Raw genomic sequence first — 24,909 nt, forward strand, 5'->3', positions numbered from 1 at the left:
ACTCACGTATAGACACACTTAAAAATTTTAATTTTTTTATAAAAACCTGGATCAGCCAGTTGGTGGTGGTGCATGCCTTTAATCCCAGCACTCAGGAGGCAGAGGCAGGTGGATCTTTGTGAGTTTGAGGCCAGCCAGTTCCAGGACAGGCTCCAAAGCTGCAGAGAAACCCTGTCTCGAAAAACAAAAAACAAAACAAAACAAAACAAAAATCTGGGTCAAGGACAGATCTGTGTGTCTTCAAGTTTGAGAAGCATCTCTGTGTGTCTGTCATCCAAAAGCAGGAAGCTCCCAGGGCTTCACTTCATTCTCACTGCATCCAGAAAGGAGAAACATTGCTCCCCATTTCACAGGTGTGGCTCTGGGAGGTGCACACACCTCGGAGCAGCCACTGGGTTTCACCTTCATGGCTGTCCTACAGTACTGTTTGTTTCCTGTGTTTGCTTCTGCAAATACTTCCTCTGGGTTAGCAGAGTTTCCAGGAATGCGGTTAGGAGTAGTTTAGCAAAGAATGAGATAGGTCAGCAATCTCATGTGTGCCCAGAGCATGGAAACGCTCAATGCAGAGAAGACTTAGCTCTCAGGCCTGGAGTTCCTGGCCTTGCCTTACTGTCTGACCCGATCATTTCATGGAACCTTTGCCTCCTCCTCAGACAGAAGGCTAAGGACATGGCCATCCCAGCTTAATGAATAGTGTCAGCAGACTGGAGACACGGACACAGTTTAGTATTAGAACATGTACTGAGTGTGCATACAGCGCTGTGGCCAACCCCTAGGGCCCCAGTCATGATGATGATATCTAGGTAGGTTGCTTACACCGTCACTCCCTTTGCTTGACCTTCACAGTCCTCTCTCTTGTCTGTAAATGCTCCTCTAGCCAAACCTTCTCCGCCGGTGGTATCCGGCCCAGCAAGCAGGGTCACACCTGAGCAGACAGTGAACTTCACCTGCAAGTCTCATGGCTTCTCTCCCCGGAACATCACCTTAAAGTGGTTCAAAGATGGGAACGAGCTCCCCCGCTTCCAGACCACCGTGGACCCTAAGGGAGGGAGTGTCTCCTACAACATCTCCAGCACAGCCCAGGTGGTACTGAGGCCCGGGGATGTTCATTCTCAGGTCATCTGCGAAGTAGCCCACGTCACCTTGAAAGGAGACCCTCTTCGTGGGACTGCTAACTTGTCTGACACCATCCGAGGTAGATGTCCTTGACTTCTAGCCCAAGTACACAGCAACCATTACCCTATGACTAGCACCACGCTGGTAGTTGCATTTATGTTAACCAACAGCAACTGCAGTTGCTGGGCACCCAGTGTGAGACACACACACCCTTACCTGCTAGTTTCATTTATTTTCCTCTGGTTACTGCTTTCCCACTCCATGCCAGAAGCTGCATGCATTGACTTCATTCATTATCACCCTAACAGTAGCTACCCGTCCCCAGACCAGGCACCTACTGTGTTCTGGGTGCTCCGCTTAGTGATCCCATTCACATTCAGACCCGCAGTGTTTGACCGGATGCGTGCCTAGCAGTCCTCTGTTTGCTGCGGTGGGAGAGGCTCAGCTCTGCAGCCCCTCCTCTGCAGCTTAAGATTAGAGCTTCTGCCTCTACTGTTTCAGTTTCACCCACCCTGGATGTCACCCACCAGCCCACAGTGGCAGGCAACCCCGTGAACGTCTCCTGCCAGGTGCAGAAGTTCTACCCTGACAAACTCCGGCTGACCTGGCTGGAGAATGGAAACATCACCCGGACAGAGGATCCTAAGCTCACGGCTTTGACGGAGAACAAGGATGGGACCTATAACTGGACAAGCTGGCTCTCGGTGAACACATCTGCCCATAGAGAGAACGTGGTGCTCACATGCCAGGTGGAGCATGATGGGAAGCCAGCGGTCACCAAAAACCATACCCTGCCGGTCTCTGCCCACCAGAAGGAGCAGGGCATGGACGCCACCCCTGGTGAGGCTTCTACTCCCATTGACTGGCTTTTTTTTAAAAAAAACAAAAACAACAAAAAAAAAACTTTATCTTGATGTTATCTGTTTTTTAATGTTAAAGTCACATATAATGCTTATTATAGAAGTCTATAAACTAAGCACAATTTAAAGCGGGCTTCTCTTCCCCAACTCTCATACCCCTAGAGAGAGCACTGTTAAGATTTGGTTTCTTGTTGGGTCTTTTGACAAAGTACACCAAAGAAGAGGGAAGAGGAAGGGCCGGTCTTTGCTTGCATCCTACCTCCTGTCTTCTTACAATTGCTTTGTCCCCGCGGCCCCTCCCTACCCTCACCCTCTCTGGCCTCTGCTCCCTGCCCTCTACCTGCCTGTGCTCCTCCACCTCCCGTAGATGCTGGTGGTTTGGCTCAAGGGCAGCCAGTACTGCAAAGAGCATCCTCGTTCATACGGTCACCAAATGGCTATTTCCATGGGACAGTCTGCCCACGACGATTTCTAGACCAAGGTGTGTGTGTCCGGAACAGTGCTGTGCTCCGCTGTCCTGTGACAGCATGTCGACAGTGTCGCCTCAGCCCCTCGAGTGTGCTGTCCGCCAAGAGCTCTTCTCTTGGAGAGTGACCACAGGCAATAGCTTTTTGGCTCTGTCCCGTCATTTGTCCCCACCACAACTGATGATTTGTGCAGAGCAGAGGCTCTGAAGGGAAGAGAACAGGGGCCATTTTCTCACTCCTCCTTCAGAGACGATCCAGGAAACTCCCAGACCTGCGTTGTGCTCCTTTGATTTTACCCATGCCTGATTCTCATAGGATGCATAGAACTTGCAGGCGGGACATGTTGGTGTCCACAATGGCTCTATCACTGACTTGCTCTATGATCTTGGACAAGTCGGTGTCTCTCTCTCTGAGCCTCTGCACGTTATGGACATGTTGAGGGGATAGACTTTTGTCGCTTCTCAGTTGATAAGGGCCATGACTGTCTTACTTAATACTGTAGCTTCAGAGCACACCAAACATGGTAGGGAATCACTAAATAAATACCCCGGGACAGGATGAAAGGTTTATCCAGCCATCCTTGGTGCTGTAGGATGAGGTTAGTATTGTAGAAATTAGTATTGGCCCCAGTAGAGGAATGGATGTGGATGAGAACTAGTTGGGATAGTTATTTGAGTTCACATTTCTGTGTCACGGAGCCCTGCCATGTACTGTTCTGTGGTTTAGGACCTGCCTGGCCCCTGCCGTGAGCACACACACACACAAACACACGCACACGCACACACACACTGTGGGTTACGTCCTAGGCACAGAGAGTGTGAAGCTCTGGGTGCTCCACAGAGCCCATGCCAGCAGCATGTTCTTCACCGTCTTCCACGGCCCCTCCACCTGACAGTCGCTGACTCGGTTTCCAGTGGATCTGTCCTGCGGTTGTGGCAGATGAGAAGGGAAGGTTTTCCATTCCTCGAGATAGGGAGTGTGGTTTCTGCTGGTGTCCTGCAGCTACTTTCTCTGTGGCCGCCAGCAGCGTGCGTGCATGCGTGCATGCGTTCTGCCCTGCTCGTGAGTGACCTGTGTGTGTGTGGGTAGGCAAGCCTAGACATCTAGGAAGAATCAGCCAGATGCCCACGACTAAGGCTAACTGGTGAGAGAGGGGCGGGCTTTTATTTTTTTCTGTTTCTGAGTTGCATACATGAAATCCTTCTTCCTTGTCCTCAGATAATAATTCTCCCAGCCAGAACATCTTCATCGCTGTGGGTGTGGTGTGCGCTTTGCTAGTAGTCCTGATGATGGCAGCCCTCTACCTCCTCCGGATCAAACAGAAGAAAGGTGAGTGGGATCTCTGCTTTCTCTCAGGGCAGTCCTTCTCACAGGATGGCCACTGGTGTCTTAAGCATATGCGACTTCCCAGGACAAGAAGACCAGAGGGTAGTCCTGGGGTTGATGGGACAGCTTCACCACTGCCCCAGGTCTCATGTCCTCGTGAGATTGCTGCTGAGGTAGTAGGAAATGTGGAGCTGCCAGGGTGGCGAGGGGGACCTCAGAGACTCTTCCAGCCAGCCTCAGAGAGGAAATGCCTGAGCTGCCTGTAGCCTTCCACGTCCCTCATATGTGTGCAGGTTCCATGTTAACAGGTTTCCTAGTTAGTTCTCCCAACTGCTGCCAAGGAAAGTGGGCGAGCTGGTGGAGTGTCCATGTAAGATATTAGGCAAGTGCCTGGATATGCAGTGCTTAATAAAGGCAGCTCCTGCAGCCAGTGTCCTGTATAAGCCCCTCCCAGGAAAGCCTCCTCACGGCAGCAAGGTACATGGCCTTAAACTCCACAGGAGAAGATGCGAGTTCCAGGCCAGGCCATCTTTCCATTGTGTGCGCACATATATGTGTGTGTGTGTGGTTATGGCTGGGTGAGGCCTCTGACCCTGAAGCCACCAAACAGGCTCCAGACCCTTGTTTCATACTCGCCTCAGCCTCCACCAGCTTCCCTTCCCCCAGCTGAGGTTGCTTTAATGTTGCATTCCGTCACAGTAACAGTAGAGGAAGCTGGCAGTGGGCAAGCAGTTCATCTGACCTGTTCGAGGTCACACTGCTAATTAGGGGCACTGATTTGGAGGGTAGCTCTGAGGCCCAAGTGAACTGCTGTGTAGTAGCGGGTCTGCCACCTTCTGGGACCTACCAGTATACATCTTCTTCACTCTGCTGGAGGAGACTGTTTTGTGCTGGTTTTCCATAATGTTTCTAGAATGTAGCATTTTATATCTCAACTCAGTACACCCTTAATATCAATTTGAAACTCTGAGGTTTTCTTTTTTTATATTCTGTTCTCTTGGCTGTTAAAAAAAAAAAAAAATGCCAGTTGTGGCCCTCATGAACCACTGCCTGAAAACAAGCACCACCCCGGGCTGCCGTTCCGGAGCTGTGTGTCTGCTCAGGAGGGACAGTGTGGCCCACCCGTCTCCCATCCCTTCGGCACCCCACGGTCTGTGTTCCACAGTTTCTGTCCCCTCTGGACCAACTGGAAGGACTCATCTCTGAAACAGCAGCCAAGCCTCAAGTCCTGTCTAAGGACTTGAGTTATTTTATTTTATTTTTTTTTATTTTTGCATGACTATTCCCAGAGTGCCTTGAGGGGGCACATAGGTGGGGCCCCTGCTCCACTCGAGGTAGACTCGAGTGGTCCGTCCTTTCAGAGGCCCAGCACTGGGGTCCATGCAAGCTCCTCATGGCAGCTCATTGTTGTGTGACTCAGCATCAATGCCTAAGAGATCGGAGGAGGAATAGTGGCCTGGAGGGCTGTGGACACAGGAGACCACCCAACCCGTGAGTGGTGAGTGTGTGGAGAGCCCGGCTCCCACACGCAGGCTCAAGCAACAGGGACAGACAAAATGTACTCAGTCCAGGCCCACAGTACCTCTGATGCTTTGCATGTAATAATGCAATCAATTCTCACCACAGACCTTGGGGAGTCTCACCGACCCATTTCACAGATGAAGAGACTGATGCGTGGCAGCATTATAAAACTTGTTCAGAACCTCACGGCTGGTAGGCCAGAATTCAGAACCAGAGAACACGTTAGGGTCTCCTTTACACACCACACCACCTCTCTCTCCCCTCTCTCTCCCCTACCCTGAAGAGCCACCCCTTCTCCCCTATCATGGCTGCATTCTGGGGGAAGGACCCCATTTTACCTGCCAGCTCTGTGGGTCTGGGAAGATACCATTGGCTGGTTTAAAATGAGGACAGTCTCTGTCCTTGGACTCCTAAAGATGGCTGTGCCCAGTGCTTGGCTCCAGCACCCCCATTCAGATGTGGCATGCTGGCCGCAGCCCGCTCTGCACCTGCTCGCCTGCAGATCCACTGCCTGGGAAGCCCCAGTCTGCTGCACCCCGCTGCCTGAGCTCATCATCCTTGGGTGGCCTGTGCAGAGTGCAGTGCTGAGCCCATCACGGTGCATATGCTGCTTTTTCGTTGTGATTTTATAACAAAATGGGGATCAGACTGCTGCAGATATAATGTAATCCCCCAGAGATAATCTGCGGGATGCCCTTCCTGCACCACAGACCTGAAAACACTGAAGCAGACAGCTGCTTTCTGGAAAGTGAGAATGGGTGAATAATGGATGCCATGGTTAGCCCTGTGAGTTAACATTCACAGACAGGAAGTGACCCACCCTGGGGTTCACACCTGCTCCCCAACTCAAATTCTTGCTTGAATCTACTCTCCAACACTGTGGGACCTAATTGGGGTCTGCCAAAGTTATGGGCTTGAATGGAGATGGAACCCCAGCAGAGAATAGGAAGCCACCTGGGCCCTCTGAGGCTGAAAGCTCTGTGGGACTGGTTGGCGTCTTACAAGAGAGGGATGTAGTAGCCTAGCTTAGCCCTCTGGCTTTTCCCTGGAAGATGGTGAATGATGGTAGACTATCTACTGGCTTGGCATTAGGCCTTCGCTGAGCTAACTCTCCCCACATCCCTGAGATGTGGGAAGTTACACAGAAAATTGTTTCTGGTTAAATGACCACCTTTTCTTTGTCTCTTTCAGCCAAGGGGTCGACTTCTTCCACAAGGTAAGTACATCTGTGGGCCAGGTTACTATTGTAGTAGCATTTGTTTTAAATCTGTGTGTGCGCACATGTTCGTGTTCACGAATGAGGACATGTTCATGAATGTGTGCCGCAGCATGCATTTGAAGGTCGCAGCGAATACCTTGGTCCTTGCCTCCACTTGGAGATCGGGCCTCTGGTTCCACTCTGTAGGCCAGGTTAGCTGGCTGATGAACTGGGGTCGCTCCTGTCTTCACCACCCATCTCCCCTTAGGATCCCTGGGATTACAGAGAGACTTAAGCTGCCTCATCTGACTTTACGTGGGTTCTGGAGATCTGAACTTGGTATTCATGCACAGCAGGCAGTGCACCCACTGACCCATCCACTCAGACTGCCCCCCTTTTCCTTAGTTGTCTAACAGACCCCAAAATACTGTAAATCACCAACCCTCGCTCATGCCTGTCCATATTCCTCTCTCTCTTGTACCCTGCTGGTCAGGACTGTTTTTGATTATTGCCTTAAAGGAGTAGGTTTCAGGACACATTCGAATTGGTAGCTCGAGGTCTTTACCTAATCCCCAGTGACAGTGTTGGGGGTAGCATCCTTCCCTAGGCCCTCTGTGCTCATGAAATCCTGCACACTCCACTGGACTCATCTCCCCAGCCCTTAGTCATGTTACCCTCCTTCCTTCTGCCAAGCACCTCACTAGGATGTAGCCTGAGGACCCGCTAGGGTGGTAGAGGAAGTCCTTCTGAGGTCACAGCCTGCTCAGGAACTCAGGTGGTGACATCACAGGACACCTTGGTGCAGCTGTTTATGTTCAAGGGGATTTGTTGCAGAGCTCTGTTCTAGGGGCTGAGGTACAACCGAGGCTCAGACTTGGGGAGGAAGTGAGTGTGGAAACACAGCCATCGGAGTATGGTGGCTCCCACACAGCAGGGATGGGTGGCCATGTATGGCTTAGGCAGAGGAAGCCACAGCCTCTGAAGAGGCATGTGAGCAGGGACCTGAAGCCAGGGGCTCTGGGGTAGACTTAGCATGCTTGGACAAGAACAGGTGGAGCCGAGCTTGGAGTGGGGAGGCCTAACTGACAGGGACACGGGAAGCCAAGAGATGAGGAAGTCCGTGCAGCCAAGTGTGTGTCAGCCCTTTTGGAGAAAGGCTTTTCTGGCTTGTAAGACGGGCTCTGGTGCTCTCCTGCAGAGTAGGACAGCACCATAGTCTGTTGTGTAAGTGTGCCAGTGTGCTAAAATGGCTTCGTGTTGGTTCCGGTGAGGCTGTGCCATCACATGAGCTGTGCCGGCCTTTCCTTCCTTCCTCCATCTTTCTCTCTGTCTCCTTCCCTTCCTTCTGGAGTTCAGAATTGAATGGAGGTTCCTGAGTGGAAGCCAGTACTATAGAGCCTGTGACTGTAGAAGGACCCGGGTGGTTCCATGGAGAGATGTGATCTAGCTTTTGTGTTCCAAGTGTCGCCTTCTCGGTGTGTAGAAGCTAGGCGACCGGTGAGGTGGAAGTCAAAAGGCTAATGAGGAAATGCCTGCAGTGGTCTAAGCAGATGGTGAAGGCTTGGGCCAGGTGGAGTGTGGGCTAAGACATGGTCAGGTTCTGGTTGTATTCTAAAGACAGAGCCAAGAGGGCTTGCTGGAATGTACAGTCAAGGACACCTCACATTGGGGACAGTGAGGAGTCCGTCCTGGCTGGAGGACCATCCATAATGGGAATTTGCACATAGCAGGGGAGCCTCGCCTACCTCCTTGGGCTCTAGGAAGCTTCAATCTGCCTCTGTCTGCCCACTGAGAGAGAGGGCACAGTGCCCTTGGGATGAGTCTTGCCTCCTGTTTTGGTCTCCCCTGACCCTGTCCAGCCTACCAGCCTCTACCCCTGAACATGCTCATCGATGTACCACTCACACCACCCTCAGGAATCCTATCCAGTCACCCTCACTCTGCTGGTCACATTCCTTCACCTAGTACAGTCTTTCCCAAGGACAAGGCTCGTCTCTCTCCTCTGCTCAGAGACCTGCGGTTGCTCTGTGTGGGCCTTCAAGGTTAAGTCCAAAGGCCTTATGGCCCGGCCCCCATGCTTACACACTGTGAGTTCTGGCCAACCTTGAGGCTTCCCACTGGGCTGGGCCTCTTTTCTCTCCTGCCACATACGGGGCCCCAGCTCTCCTCCTAGCCCATTCACACTGGCCTCTCCCACACATGTGCCCTTCAGGGGCTCTAAAGGATATGGGGACACAGTGGGTCCTGCACCGGCACCTCTGGAGTTGTGCGCCATAGCAGCTAGAGTTGGTATCTTTCTTTCGTCTGGTCCCCTCCTAGTCTTCCGAAATGAGGTCAGTGCTTCCTCTTAGATCAGGAGCCTTCCTGCGAGCATGCACATCCCGGTCCGTGTGAAGTAGCTCCAGCCTGTCTCCAAATCTCTTGAGCACAGGGACTGTGTCCCTCCTGTTCACAGCCAGCAGCTCTTGCTCTTGGTGCCATCCCTGGGACGGGATAAATTTTTCATAAAGGCTCGCCGAGTGAAAGAATGCCTGAATGATCGTCATCTCCCACTGCTGCAGTGCCTGTGAGCTCTGAGCCCCTGAAGCCCCTTCCCCACAGAGGGGCCGCTGTCCAGTTTGTTGTTGCTGTTGTTTCTCACTTGTCTTACTTGGTTACACGGTAGTTCTAGAAGAAAAAGTGGCGTTATGAGATCGGCAGGAGCCGCCACCGCGTCTGCTCAGTGAGCACTTACTGTGTCCCAAGGCCCATCTGTCCCTTTACTTGGATTATCCCCCTGGTGGTCGTGAGTTTCTATTCCTATCCTTGTTGAAGGACAGTGGTTCCCAGACCCGAGTGAGGCTGACGCCCGGGAGCTGTTCAAACACAGACCAAAGCTGAGCCTCTGATCCCGACTCCGTGCCACCCTTTGGGAGCCCCTCTCTCAGGAGGTTATTATAGTCCCCTTCCTGTGCTTGAGGCGGCCAGGATCTGAGAAGTCAACGAAATGCCGAGCTGCCCCAGGTCTGTGCAGGATTGCTGGTACTGACACCTGCATGTCCCCATTGATGCTCTGCTGCCTCCCGCCATCTGTCTCTTCCTCCAGAGAAGCAGGACGTTTTCTGCCCTTTCATATCATTCCAGTGTGAGCCTACCCAGGGAGCTAAATCACTAGCTCCTTTCATGTCCCTAGACCAAAGTGATGGTGGGTAGCAAGCCTTAATGGTGGTTTCCTGGGCAGCAGTGGCTCTGGCCCAGCATGGGATCAAATACTTTCTGAAAGACACTGGTGCTGGTGTAGAAGAAAGCCTAGCACCTCAGAGAGGGTGACGGGGATCCTGCGTCTTTGAACTCAAAGGGCCCCCAGGCTGCTTGGCTGGCCGCAGGCCCAGCCTTCTGACATACAGGCAGAACACTGTTATCCCCGCCCACACAAGAGTGTTGCCTGCTCTTTTATTGGACACTGGGGTTCATTTGGATGGCCATTGTTTAAATGCGACACATTCACCACATTTATTCTCGGGATACTAGGACTACCCCAGTTGTTCATTTATTTGTTTGGCTTGAGCTCAGCTTGGAGCCAGACTTGGGGGAATTCAGCGAGAAAACACTCACCCATTCATTCAGCAACCTTTTCTGGAGGGAGTATAAGCCCTGAGCTAGCCCAGGACTAGGTGCTATGGTTTCATCGTCCCTTGGGAGGCAGCTTACCCTGCAAACTACAAGCTTAATAATCAATGTGCAGCAAGAGCTGGAAAAGGTAAGATGAGGCAGAACAAGGGGGTGATCAGGGAAGGCTTCCTTCAGGAGGCAACATTTGGAAGACAGCTAGTGAACGAGAAGCTCTAGTGTGGGGCTGTCGGGGCGAAAGTACACTAGACAAGGAGTAGCTAATGCCAAGGCCCTGAGGCAGGGGTGTGGATAGGACTAGATTAGCCAGAGCATAAGGAAGGACACCTACAGCAGGGGTCAGGAGCAGGCTATGCACAACCTCACCAATCAGGATATGGAGGTGGACTACACTGTGGTAAGGGTTCTGTACAGAAACATAATTTCTCCTCCTCCTCCTCCTCCTCCTCCTCCTCCTCCTCCTCCTCCTCCTCCTCCTCCTCTTCCCTCCTCCTCCTCTTCCTCCTCCTCCTTCTCTTCCTTCCCCCTTCTTTTTTGTTTTGTTTTGCGATGGGAGTTTCAGTATGTAATCCAGGCAGGCCTTGAACTTGAATCCCTGCCTCAGTCTCCTCAGTACTGGGATACAGGGATGAACCAACATGCCTGGCTTTTACTTATGCATTATAAAAGCAAGAAATGGAGGCAGGGAAACCAGGGATTTCCACAGCCTGGAGACCTGGGACCAGTGACATAAGGTGACCAAGTAGCCAAATTTGATGTCGCTTTTGGAGATGGCCAGTTCACCTTGTGCTGAAGAGAGGAATCCAGGATACACCCCACTCTAGTCTGAGCCCAGGATTCGTAATGATGGTGCCATATTTTAAAACAGAGTGGACAAATGCTTACAGTGTTGAATACTGCTCTGAAAGAAAGGGATGGTCTCCTGAGAACAGAGTGTGGAAGTTCTGTGAAGGTTCAGATCAGGTGGTTTAAAATAGGATTTTAGCCGGGCACAGTGGTGTATGCTTTTAATCCCAGCACTTGGGAAGCAGAGGCGTGTGGATCGCTACAAGTTCAAGGCCAGCTCGGCCTGCACAGTGAGACCCCATCTCCAAAGAAAAGTGTTAAAATAGGATTTCAAGGATCTGAGGGGAGAGTTGTCTGTGCAAAGGCCTTGGGGCTGTTTGACAGGCTCTGGCTTCAAGGTTGGGTGCCTCCCTCCGCCTGTGTGGTAAGACAGCATGGCAAGGAGGAACAGGAAACAGCAATGAAGACGTGAGGTTGTCATAGAGAAGTGGTCCCACCAACTTGAGCATTCTTGGTGAAGCCTTCCAGAGAGGAAACACAACCAAGTCTTTAAAAGGATACTTATACGTTAACCAAGAGAAAAAGAAGTAAGGAGCCCTGCTGGCTAGTTTTTGTCAACCTGACACAAACTCAAGTCATCTGAGAGGAGGGAGCCGCAATTAAGAAAATGACTCCATAAGACTGGGGTATAGACAAGCCTGGAAGGCATTTCTTTAATTAATGATAGATGGGAGAGGGTCCAGCCCATTGTGGGTGGTGCAGTCTCTGAGCTGGTGGTCCTGGGTTCTATAAGAAGGTGGGCTCAAAACAAAACAAAAGAAGGGAGAAGAGAAGCAACGCGTGACAATGAGGCCCAAACACAGTGGGAGCTGGCTATACCCCCTCCTCGCTTCCTGGAAAACCGCATCACCTGTGGGAGTCAGGCTCATGCTCTTGCATCTCTGTCTCCCTGGTGGCGCTGCTCAGACTCCTCCCTGCCCCTTGCCTATCCCACCAGTCACCCTCTTTATGTCTCCACGAGAAGGATGTCCTTCTCTGGGCATGGGAATCTTAGCCCCAGAAGGCCATCTCAAAGCTGCTTCCTTATAAAATAGTCCCCAAACCTCAGCCAGGTGGGCTTTCTCCCTCCTCTGGCTTTGTAAGCCTTGTCTAAACTACCCCAGGGTACTTGTCCAAGTCTGCAGGGTCTTGAGATAGCTGGAGATGTACAAGAAACAGGAGTGCCATGTACTATGTCTGGCACACAGTGGAGGAGTGGATGGGATCGTAAGGCAGTTGGAGGTCAGAGGCCAAGTCACTGCAGTACTGCAGCCTTATGAGCACAGGCCCTGACATAAAGCAGGTACACTACCCCCATCCTGAAGGCTTGTTTTGTCCTTGCCCTCTGGGAGCTCCCAGCTTTCTTGGGCTGCAAGCTATCACTGTCCATCTGTTAATGAGTGATGCTGCCGGGCTCCGAGAAGCTGCTTTTGTGTGGTCGGTGGTTAACAGAGACTCACAACTGATCCAGTGCGGAGAAAAAAAAAAAGAAGGTGGGCTGAGCAAGCCATGGGGAGCAAGCCAGTAAGCAGCTCCAGCCTCCAGGTTCCTGCCCTGTTTGAGTACCTGTCCTGACTTCCTTCAGTGATAACAGTGATGAGGAGGCATCCCTCTAACAGACCGTTTCCTCTCCAGGTTGCTTTGGTCATGGTATTTCCTCACAGCAATAGAACAGAGTCACCCAAGGCTATTGCTGAAGCAGAAAATGCAAAGCAGCAGCAGCCCTCATGCATAGTCAGTGTGCAGATGTGGAACTGAGTAAGAGTGGTGAAGGGAGTAGACACGGCAGACCGTGGTGGGGATCGGGTGGGGATCGGGGGGTGTCTGAGCACGGTGGTGACTGAATGTGGACCAAACAAGCAGTGGAGACTGCAGAAGGTAGGAGCTGGTGACCGGGCAGAGAGTGGTATGACCTCCCATCAGTTGTGTCCTGGACCCTGGAGGACTGGTTGGCCACCTGGGACACTTTATGATCCAAGCACTCGTGACAGCTCTATCAAAAACCCTGCTTGCCAAGCCCCATTGCTCGTTCTGACATTATGCACGCTCACGTGCCCCGAGTCTCTGGCTCGATGATGTATGTAACCCCTGAGGAACCAGTGGCTCCAGCTTGCTCATCACCCTCACCGTGACCCTCCACTGAGCCCAGACTGGGTTCTGATGGCAGAATCGGGGGCATGAACAGTTATTGTTGTTTATTAAGCAAGGCATTTTGATCTTTCCTCTTCCTTTTCTTTTAGCAGCATTACATAGGTATATTTATAACATTTGGGAAATATGGGACACTAAAACAAAGAAAGATACTTGGAAGGCCACTGCTATTTTCATTTTCTTTCCAGTTTTCCACATATTTTCATCAAGGATACTTCATAGAGACTTGATTTTTCACTTCGTTTAATGAAAGCATTTGTTACTTAACAAAAATCTCCTAGGACTAGAGACATGACTCAGATATGCCACTTTATTAGCATGAACAAGGCAGTGGGTCGCATCCCCAGCACCACAAAAGTCAAATGGAAACTTCTCCTCTGCTTTGTGAACACAAAATGATTTGGTTTATGCTAATTTCCCCAAACCACTGCCCATTGGCAGACTACCAGGATGTGAATTCACTTCCACATCTTGTCCAGGGCACATGCCTTTGTATATTGAATCCCTCAGAAAGGTACAGTCACAGGTCAAAAAATGGGATATTATCGCTTCTCATGGTTTGTCCACTATTTCCCAAAGGATAGCCCCGGCTTGCCTCCCCCACAGCAGTTCATGGACGTGTCTCCTCATCCCACCTTCTTCTGCGCATACCTTTTCCAGTATCAGTCTTAAAGATCCTTCCAACAGAGGCTTTTTAAGAAATGAGTATGCATTGTTTAGAATTCCCTCAGTGAGACCGGCTCCTGTGCCCAGACATTTGATAAGCAGTTACGGTCCCTCCCTGGCCCATGTAGGAAGTAGGGCCTGGATGTTATTCTGATTGATTTGCATAAGCTCTTGAGATAGATATTTTTATCTGTGTCTCTTTCCGTTTTAGGTTGCATGAGCCCGAGAAGAATGCCAGGGAAATAACCCAGGTACAGTCTTTGGTGAGCTGCCCTTCCTGGGAAACTTGGGGTGTGATTTCCTTGCTTCAGCCGGAGTTGCGGATCCAGTTCTAAATTAAGACTCTGGGGGTAGGGAGGATCTGTGCATTACTGAATCACCCATGAGTCCTCTGCACCCTTCTCTCTGCTCCAAAGAGTCTGGGGACTGCCGGGTTCATTGTTAGCCATTGCACAACTCCAGGGGGTACCAAGGGCAATGTGTCCCAAGTAACCGATGCCCTGGAGTCAGATTGCAGCCTCCTTTGTGTCGAACATCCCACCTCACCATCAGCAGCTCACTCCTACCTCCTTGGAGCCTGGCTCTTCCCTACCAGCCATGGCCTCTCTTGCCTTTGTGGAGGAGGAAACGCATCACTAATTACCTGGATTACAAGGGCACCTCCCTTGACCTGGTAGCTCCTCCCGCCCGCCCGCGCCCCCCCCCCCCCCCCCATTGATAAGGAGACTTTATAGGCAGCATCATTAGTGTATATCCCAGACCTCTGAGCCCCATTGTCTCTGTCCATCATGTCAGCTCCGGGCACACAGGGTTCCTCAGAGCCTGGTTACAAGACAAGTGCCATCCTGGACCTGGAATGGAAGAACCAGCTTTCCTGCCATTCCCAAGGCAGCCGATACCACTTTAGACATAATCTGCTGACAGAGCCAGGCTGGGAGAGATAAGGTGTTTGGAGGCCGGACCCCTTGGTTTGCTGTCCCAGCCCCTGCCAGCCCTAGGCATGTGCTGAGTGGTAATCAGCACACCTAAAACAATTTCTAATCATAGCATCGAGATTCCTTTCCCCCTGTTACTTTGTTTTTGAGCTTCCTTCTGAGTAAAAGATGGTGGTGAGAAGTGGTTACCGAAGCCTGTAGAAATTTCACATTCCAAACTTACTGAGGATGGAGTTCAGTGTCCGGTCCTAGAGCAAGGGGGCCGATTTTCTCCCCGGGAGCCAGCAGACCTTTGCCTTAGGTTCCCAGGGCCAGCCACCATACCTTGCCAGGGAGGGACACCAGTTCAGTCATGATTTCCCAGACAACAGTGAGTACCTGCAGGGCTCAGGGTAGAGGCATTCACAATATGGGAAGTCCACCACTTTAGGGTCCAACTAAGTGACTTAGCCCAAATTACTGAATTGTCACCTCCCTAGGTCACTCTTTTTCCTGTAAAATAGGGTCAGTAATTCTTCCTGAGCAGAGTTGTAGTCAAGCCAAAGTTAAATGACTCTGTGTGGTTTTAGCCATCTGGCCACCCGTGCTCCCGACTATTTATCTTTTCATCCATCCATCCCTCCCTCCCTCCGTCCGTCCGTCCGTCCGTCCGTCCTGTCACCGTGGATTGGGCCTCTGTGCTAGCGTCTCGTTGTCTGCAGTATAACAAATGCCCAGTAACAAGTTGTGGAATAAGCCGGGCGGTGGTGGCGCACGTCTTTAATCCCAGCACTCAGGAGGCAGAGGCAGGTGGAGCTTTGTGAATTGGAGGACAGCCTGGTCTACAGAGTGAGTTCCAGGACAGCCAGGGCTATACAGAGAAACTCTGTCTGAAAACAAACAAACAAAAAAAAAGGTTGTGGAATAGACATGTAACTGGAGGAGTTTTCCCTCTCTCCTGGGAGATCACATTCACTAAGGTTGTGAAACAGACATAGTCTTTGGTGGTAGATGCGATGATCGGGAGATGTGAGCTGAAGAGCTCGGAGGGGCTCTGGGCCCAGCCAGAGGCACTGAGGGCCAAGACGTAGCTTAGGATGGAGCAGGCTAGAGCAGAATTGTCCGTGGTGCACTGGGTCTCTTCCAAAGAGAAGTGAGGGCGGGTACTCCAGGCCAAGGAAAAGTCCCGGAAAAGGAGAGAAGAGAGCTGCAGGTAGTTCCACCTAGAAAGAAGGAGGTGACATGAAACAGGGATATGAGATAACCGCCCTAGTATTTCAGAAGAGCCTCCAGGCTCTGTGTGGAGAAAGTTGGATTGGAAGGAGAAAGGCTGGGAATAAAATTACATTGGCAGGAGACGGGCCTGAATTAAGACTGAGTCCATTGGCAAAGTAGCAGGCAGACCTTGTAGTCCATTAATGGGTGAGCAGGCTAGGGCTCCAGAATGACTTTCTCTCTGTGTCTTTTAGATCCAGGACACAAATGACATCAACGATATCACGTATGCAGACCTGAATCTGCCCAAAGAGAAGAAGCCCGCCCCCCGGGCCCCCGAGCCCAACAACCACACAGAATATGCGAGCATTGAGACAGGCAAAGTGCCGAGGCCAGAGGATACCCTCACCTATGCCGACCTGGACATGGTCCACCTTAGCCGGGCACAGCCAGCCCCCAAGCCTGAGCCATCCTTCTCAGAGTATGCCAGTGTCCAGGTCCAGAGGAAGTGAATGGGACTGTGGTCGGCTCTAGGGCCCGTATCCACAAGTTTTCTTGTTCCACATGGAGTGGCCATGATGAGGACAACCAGCCAGCCAGTCCTGTCCCTAGAAGGCCAGGTGGAACAGGTCCTAGGACCAAGAATGAGGGTGGCCTTTGTCTTCCCTCCTTGGCTCTCCAACACTCCTAGGGCAGCCATGTTCCCTGCTTCTGGAGGCTGGTATTGCAGAACCAGAGTGGGCACTGGAGAAAGCTGCCTGGAATCCAAGAAGTGTGCCTCGGCCCATCACACGTGGGTCTGGATCCTGATCTTGGCGACTCCAGGTTGCTTCCTTATTGCTCCAGAGCCTGGTCTCCTGTGTGGAGAAGAGCTCCCCGCCCCCACCTCCACCCAACTTGGGCTTTGGGGCAAGAATCCCTTTAGATCAACTGCCCCCTCCGTGGAAGAACTACATCAGGAGACAGCAAGTTTTCCGCCAACAGTGCTGGCCTCCCACCTGCCAGACTGACTAGCCCTGGGGGAGAAGGAACCCTCTCCTCCTAGACCAGCAGAGACTCCCTGGGCATGTTCAGTGTGGCCCCACCTCCCTCCCAGTCCCAGCTTGCTTCCTCCAGCCAGCACTAACTCAGCAGCAGCACTCTGTGGACACCTGTAAATTATTGAGAAATGTGAACTGTGCAGTCTTGAAGCTAAGGTGTTAGAAAATTTGATTTGTGCTGTTTCGTTGTTGTTGGGTTTCTTTTTTATTATTTTTTTTCTTTTCTTTTCTTTTTTTTTTTTCTTAAAACAACAGCAGCAGCATCCTGGCTCTTCGTCATGTGTTGAATGGTTGGGTCTTGTGAAGTCTGAGGTCTAACAGTTTCTTGTCCTGGAAGGATTTTCTTAAAGCAGTAACAGATTTTTCCATTTCCCAGAACTCTGAGGACCAAAAGGGATCCCTCAGCTGCTACTTTCAGGCATTCAGCCTCAGTGGGACGAACCGGGCCCTGTTGTTACGAAGCTACATGGCTGGCTGGCCCTTTGCCTCCGTGGCTGCTGTGGTAAGTGCGGCCTTGTCTGACCCAGTGCTGACCTAATGTCGGCCATTCCACGTTGAGGGGACAAGGTCAGTGACAGCCTCCTTCACTCACAAGCACTTCAGAGGCACGCAGAGAGAAGGGACGCTCAGCCAGCAGCCGGCGTTCCAGCACTCTGAGGTAATCAGTGCAGGAGGAGTCCATTATTGCCATCAAACCTCAGCAAGATCACACTGGGACCGAACCTGATCGTACCTGTGACGACACAGCCGTGAGCCAGGGCAGACTACCCCTCTGTCACTAGCTAGGGAGTCTGGGCAGAGGCTCTGTTTGACCCACATCCTTCAAACTGGATGCCGGGGCCTGGCTGGGCCCATGGCAAGCGGATGTTACAACCCTGGCTGTCTGGTCTTAACATGTAGCTCAGCAAGTTGAGGCACTAATGTCCCTGATCCCTGGGGATCCCTGGCTCGGGCTGTTCAAGTAGGAAGCTGAACCAACCTGCCTGCTTCTATAAGTGTGATGGGAGGGTGTCAGGAACACAGCAAGGACCCAGCTCTCTAGGGTTGGTGACCTGATACTTCCCATGATGGCATCCAGGAATTAGCTGAGCCAACAGGCTGTGTTGGCAGCACTGAGCCAGCCAACCAGAATTTGTCTTTGGCATCTGGGACCCAGGGTGGCCCTGCCATCTTCTTGGGCTGCCTTTTAATTCCAAAGGGTTGGTTTATAAGCCTCCATTCCCTTCTCCTCTGCCGGCACACGTGAGTACACACACAGCTGTATAGACCAGTTACAAAGGATGCCCTCTCACTGACATCCTAGCTTTGTCTGAAGTTTTTTTGGAGGGAGAAAGGGAATGAGGCAGGGAAGGTGTATAGTTATAGCTTTAGCCAGGTAGCCTAGAGGGCCCCCAAACCCGTGTATGGAACCCTGGTACAAGGAAGAGACGAAATGTGCCCTGTGAGAGGAATGGGATTCCAGTTTATCTGTAGACCAGATGAGAAGGAAACAGGCCCCATTTTGTACATAGTTGCAACTTAAAATTTTTGGCTTGCAAAATATTTTTGTAATAAAGATTTCTGGGTAACAATGATGCCTTTGGGTATTGCATCTTTGTCCTTGGGCCCCTGTCCTTGGAGTCTGCCAGTTACCTGTCCCCTGGAGCTGGGGGTGAGGCTGGACTGTGCCAAGGCTTCAAAACACTCTGTATAACGTGACCCGCGCCAGGCCTTACAGATGTAAAGCTTCTGTCCTCTCGGCCGGAAATGCAGACATGGGGTTTTAGCCTTTCTCCACTACTTCAGTGTTGTGGGGATTTGTACACTTCACCCACTCACCTGATACTCAGGGACCTTGGCTGTACCATGGGGTTTAATCGAGTCCCCTCCCAGGGTTCCTTGGGGATTAAAAGAAGGAACGCCCTGTGCTACATGGCAGGTTCTGCACTGGGCGCTGGGCTGGTCCTCTCCGCCTGCACAGAGGGCATGACGACCTCTGCCTTAGGCTCTCTCTTTCCGTGATAAAGCACTATGACCAAGAGTGACTTAGGGAGGAAAGGGTTTATTTTGCTTACCCTTCCACGTCACAGTCCATCATCGAAGCAAGTCAGGGCAGGAAGCAATGTTGAGGCCATGGAGGAGTTCCCTCTGTGACTTGGTGTCCTCTCAACCAGACCATGAGCTCCCCACCCCAGAAATTCATCTGCCATCTTTAGTGCCCAGGCCCTAGAATAAGGGAGGCCTCGGTCCACCTCGTGTGTCAGCCAGCCTTTTGTCACTGACAAAACACCTGAGAAAATAATGCGCTAGGTTTCAGAGATTCTCTCTGTGTTTAGCTGCCCCACTGCTGTGGGCCTGTGGCAAGACAGCATGATGGCAGTGGAGGAGGGACATGTCCACAGAGGGTCCTGACCTCACAGCAGCCAGGAAGAAGGCTCCAAGGACAAGACATACCCTTCAAAGACATGCCTCCAGAGACATGCTTCCTCCACCCAGGCCCCATCTCTCAGTTCCCACCCCCTCCCAATAATGCCATCAAATTATGACTATCGGGAATAGCCTGTTAATTAGGTCATAGTCCTCGTGGTCCATCCCCTCCCATTGACTCCACCTACCAGCTAGAAATGAAGCCTTCAACACATACGCCTTTGGGGAGACATATCTAAGCAATGCAGTGTGCCTGAGACGCTCGTGGTCTCTTGCATTCTTCAATTCATGGAATCTTGGCAGATGCGTGTTGTGGTGTCCATTTCACAGAAAGGAAAATGTGGCTCAGAGAGGTAAAGCGACAAACTCCAGATCACTTAATGAGTTAATAACTATTTCTCAAGCTCCTGCTGGGAACCAGGCCTTTCGCAAAATTCTGAGAATGCAGTGTTGACGAAAGCAGGCTACACCCATATGAGCTCATGGGGCAGGAGGAAGTGAGGGCAGCTAGCCGTCCTAACAGAGCACTGCTGTGACTGCCCGTGGCCAGCATACAGAATGAGAACATCAGCCAGGGAGCATGGGTCCCCTGTAGGAGGTCAGCCCTGCTGCCAAGAGGAAATGGATGCCCACAGGCTTTTATGAAGGGATGTGAGAAAGAAATGTCAAGTTAGAGATATAACTGGTTTATAGCCCCCAGGGTGATAAACCAGACTTCAAGAGTTATCTTTCTTGCTAAACAAGCTATTTGTCCCTCACCCAGACAAAATCAACGAATGGGCATATATCATAACTTTATAAAATCGGGTTTCTAGTCAAACGGCAGAAACAAACTCAGGTGTCTTCCTTGTCAGGACTAACTAATCCTTCATTAGTGCGTTTAAACCATGCTCTACTGTGGCGATGAGGAGAAACGCCCCCTCCTTTTGTCTTACTTCTGAGTTTGGGATACTTTTTCTTATTAGATGAAAATAGATGGACTTTGCTAAGCCTACACGAGGCAAAGCAGCTTCCCAGAGAGGAAATCCCCAAGCTGAGATCTAAATGTTGAGTAAGGGTGAGTCACATTGTGCAGGGGAGCCAGATCCAGGCAGACCCAGCCTCCCCTGCAGGTACTGGCCCCCATCAGAGCTGCACACCCCTCCCTTTCATGTTATTCTCTCCATCCCCCCACCCTGTACTGGCAATCAGCCTCCTGACAGCTTTGAACATGGGCCACAGGGTCTTTGTACAGGCTTGCCCTGTCCGGAACACCCACTTTCTACTTGCCCTCCAAGCCGGAGAGTGGGCCTAGTTCATTGGTTAGACATGTCATAACTGTCCAGCAAGTCTTTGGAGCCCATATTGCAGTTTGTAATTACTCATGGATCTTGTGTTGGTTGATAGCATCCCTCTTCTATAGTGTCCTGGGAGCTGCCTGATTGCAAGTAGGGTATTGGAATATGTTCCTTAACATGATTCCCATGACCAGCCCCTAGACAGCATCCAACAAATAATTGTTTGAGGGGTGAGAGAATGGATAAAAGGGTGGGAGGATGGAGAATTAGTAGATGAATTGCTAGGTGAAAGGATGGATGGGTAAGTGGATGAATAGATGGGTGGGTGGATGGATGGGTGAGTGGATGGATGGATGGATGGATGGATGGATGGATGGATGGATGGATGGACAGGAAGAAAGAGAGGAAAGAAAGGAAGAAGGAAGAGAAAGGACATGGTTTGAAGCCTACTTGACATCTTAGGAACACTAAGAGGCCCTAGTTGTCAGGCTAAGAATCAGAATCAAGCCCTCGTCCCCCTAACTTTTCCCACTGAGCTTCTCTGCCATTTGCCATGGTCCTGGGTACATTTTCCCAACTGGCAGGGAGTCAGTGACACTTGTTTAAACCCTTGGTGCCTCTTCTTGGGAAGCTGGAGCTATACATGGAAAACAGGATGAAAGACTACAACTATATTCAAATAAACTCAGGAAACATTTTAAAGGGCATAAAATAAATATTTGAATTTCTATTTTAAACATGATACTAAATAAAAGACATATTGTTGAGGCTGGAGACAGTCTAACAGTTAAGGGCACTTGTTCTTCAAAGGACTCAGGTTCAGTTCTCAGCGATCAGTAGCTCCAGTTCCAGGGGATTTGATGCCCTATTCTGACCTTCATGGCCACTAAGCATGAATGTAGTGCACATACTCATATACAGACAAGATATTCATACACATGAAACAAATAAATAATAGATTTTAGAGAAATAAATTATTAAAATAAGATTTTCACTTTGCTAACACCATATACGAAAATCCAAATGCACAAAAAAACTCAGATGTAAGAGCTGACACTATAAAACTCATGTAAGAAAACGTAGGAGGTGGCTTAATGACTCTGGATATGACAGTGATGTTGTGGGATATAATACCAAAAATTCAGACAACAAAAATATAAAAACCACAAGTTACACTTCATCAAAATTAATAACTTGCTAGGCATCATGGCATGGCACAAGCCTTTAATCGTAACATTGGGAGGCAGAGGCAAGCAGATTTCTTTGAGTTTGAGGCCATTGTGGTCTACATAGTGAGTTACAGGACGGTCAGGAGTAGATAGGAAGATCCTATGTCGAAAGAAAAAAAATGAACAGTTACATTCTACAAAGGACACTATTACCAGAATAAAAAATTAACCTATTCACTACAAGAAAATAGTTATAAGTCATGTATCTGCTGAGAGATTAATATACAGAATATATAAAGAACTCCTAAAACTCAATAATAAATCTTTCCACATCTACCTCCATGGTCTAGCACAGGAAGTCTCACTGACTTCTCTATCAATGTCTCCTCCCTAACCTGCCAGATCTAGCCTGGGTCTCACATCTAATGACCCAACCTAGTCTAACCATGCCTGCCTCCATTGCAGCCAATATAGGCTTCCACTAAGACCCCCCCCCCCACCCATAACATCCCCACAGATCTCTATCTCTTACAACCATCCTACCCAGTCAGAAACCACTTCCTTCTCCAGGGTCTAGCCAAGTGAGTCTCCTTGGCCCCCCATTCATGCCTTTACCACAACCACCCCTATCCCTGCCTGAATTACAATGTCTAGGCTTTGGACAAGACCTGTCCTATTCCCCAACCCACAGGACCCTCCCATGCAATATCCAACCTTTCCATCAAGCCAAATCTACCCCACAGCCTAGGCTTAGACCAGGAAGCACATACTGCCCAGTCCCCTTCATGTACCAGATTCATTCCACCCAAGCCATTTCCAACCCCTAGGCTCAACATCTCCACCCACCCAATATCCTCAAATTGGCCCCAACCTGTTTTGTACCTAATAGACTAAGAAGTAAGGAAGAAAATTCCACATGCCCATATCTCATCACAAAAATACCAATAATCAAAAAAGTAAGCCAACATATTCTCTTCAAAATATCCTCGTGCTGTAGAAATGTCTGCCAATGAGAATTTTCTACATGAACCCAGGACAGAGAATTTAAAAGAATAATCATAAATTTCATGAAGAATTAAAGAGGACACACACACACACACACACACACACACACACACACACACACACTGTAATTAAGGAGAAAGAACTGAATGTTCCAAAATCTTCCATTAGTTCTCAGTTAGTTCTCATCTACCACAAGAGGAAGCTTCTCTGATGATGACTGAAAAAGGTACTGATCTATGGGTATGGCAGAATAATCTCAGGAGTAATCTTATTGCTAGGTTTTAGCATAACGCCAGTATTTGGTTTTCCTGTAGGCCTGCGGCCTATCCAGTCTCAGGTTCTTGGCCACCCAAGCAGTGTCAGGCATGGGTTCCATCTCATGGAGCAGGACTTTAATCCAAGCAGAGAGTGGCTGGTTACTCCCACAATGCTTGTGCCACTATTTGCACTAGCATTGATTTGGAGGAGAGGAAAGCCGTGATGAGAATACATTGGATGGAAAAAAAAAAGTTTTCAATGAATAAGAACAAGAAATTAAAGAGGAAGAACTTAGTGAATATAAATACCCGAGTGATGGAAAAAATGAAAAACCCACAAGCATAAGGCAGATGGAAATGATAATGACGACTAAGGATTTGACAGTGACATTGACAAGGACTTGAGCTGAAATGAAGGTGAAACTGAAAAACCCAATGATTTAACTGGAAAACTCAAAGGAGAGCCGTACAAGCAGAAAGAATCAAGTAGAGCTGGGTGGTGGTGGCACACGCCTTTAATCCCAGCACTCGGGAGGCAGAGGCAGCTGAATCTCTGAGTTTGAAGCCAGCCTGGTCTACAAGAATAGAGGACAGCCAAGGCTACCCAGAGAAACCCTGTCTCAAATTGATGATGATGATGATGATGATGATGATGATGATGATGATAAAAGATCTTACCAGCTGCAGCACTCTGGGAAGCAGGCCCTGTGCCTCATCTGGGCAGCACAGTGGAACTGACCCTGTTGACAGGGGCTTGGGTGAGAGATCTGGCCCCGCCTCTCATCTGCCATATGGTGGCATGGGTGGGGAAAAGATGCCTCCCTTTACCCCTTACCCCTCACCGCCTGTAGCAGATGAGGGAGCTGACCCTCCTCCTTACCACCCGCGGCACTAGGGAAATGGGCCCTGCACTTCCCCTGGGCAGCACTGTAGAGCTGACCCTATTGACTGGGGTGCTGGTGAACCAGACCCGAGAACATGAACTTGGGAGATCTGGTCCTGTCCCTCATCAGCCATATGGCATCATGGGCTAGGAAGAGATTTCTTTGCTCCACCCCTTCCCCACCCCTCGCTGCCTGTGGCAGGTGGAAGAGCTGGCCCTGAGGTCGTAAGAGAGGAAGAGCTGTGCCTACCCTCACCAACTGCAGCACTCTGGAGAGTGGCCCCTGCACTTCGCCTGGACAACACAGTAGAACTGGTCCTGATGTGTAGGTGTGGGTGAGCCAACCCTGAGGCGTGAAGGCAGGAGAACCAGTCTCACCCCTTGCCTATCACTGCAAAGGATGATCTAGCCGGGACAATGCTGGAAAGCTCACCCTGGTGGTGAGGATGGGGGATTGCTGGCGGGCTCACCAACCTTGCAACTACCCAGGTCCAGAAACAAGGTTATGAGTTGGCCCACTCCAACATCCATCCCATTTATGATCTGCTGAAGCACAGGAAGGCACATTCTGCAGATCCAAAGCAGCAGGATCTCCACAACATAGAGCAACAACAGGATTTCCAAGAGGAACCCCAGTGAGGGCCCAGTATTGATGGTATAGCAGAGGCCTCGAACCAGACCAGCGACTCTTTGCAATGAACACTTGCAAGTAAAGATGTATGGACAAAGGGTTTACTGCATGACTCACTGTGTCACACTGCAGCTTCCATGATGAGATGTATGATGAAAATTTTCTTTTCTTCCTCTTAAATTTTATTTTATTTTATTTTTTGGGAGGGTAGGAGGTTGCAAGGGCAGAGGGTGGATACAAAGGGATGGGAGATGAATGGGATCTATATGCATGATGTGAAAGACACAAAGAGTAAATAAAAAGAAAGTTTAAAAACGAGAGAGAGAATCAAACAGAAGGTAGAGCATCAGGATTCAAAGATGAGTACAGGATC

At 50.2% G+C, this 24,909-nt stretch overlaps 1 protein-coding gene across 2 annotated transcripts in view; it reads left to right on the top strand.

Annotated features, from left to right (window-relative positions):
- The window catches only part of Sirpa (signal regulatory protein alpha), a 39,194-nt gene extending 20,712 nt beyond the window's left edge, over positions 1-18,482 (top strand). Inside the window, exons 4-9 of one of the 2 annotated variants that reach the window (XM_052726235.1) lie at positions 878-1,195; positions 1,618-1,956; positions 3,662-3,772; positions 6,482-6,506; positions 13,951-14,002; positions 16,123-18,482. In XM_052726235.1, coding sequence (XP_052582195.1) covers positions 878-1,195; positions 1,618-1,956; positions 3,662-3,772; positions 6,482-6,506; positions 13,951-14,002; positions 16,123-16,380 — 1,103 coding nt within the window. In that variant the 3' untranslated portion in view covers positions 16,381-18,482. The remainder of the gene's footprint in view (positions 1-877; positions 1,196-1,617; positions 1,957-3,661; positions 3,773-6,481; positions 6,507-13,950; positions 14,003-16,122) is intronic. The other variant, XM_052726236.1, reaches the window with a different exon arrangement.
- Positions 18,483-24,909: the final 6,427 nt, after the last annotated feature.

This window comes from Peromyscus californicus, unplaced genomic scaffold (assembly GCF_007827085.1).
Source record: "Peromyscus californicus insignis strain IS unplaced genomic scaffold, ASM782708v3 Scaffold_7__1_contigs__length_154581171, whole genome shotgun sequence".
Taxonomy (NCBI): Eukaryota; Metazoa; Chordata; class Mammalia; order Rodentia; family Cricetidae; genus Peromyscus; species Peromyscus californicus.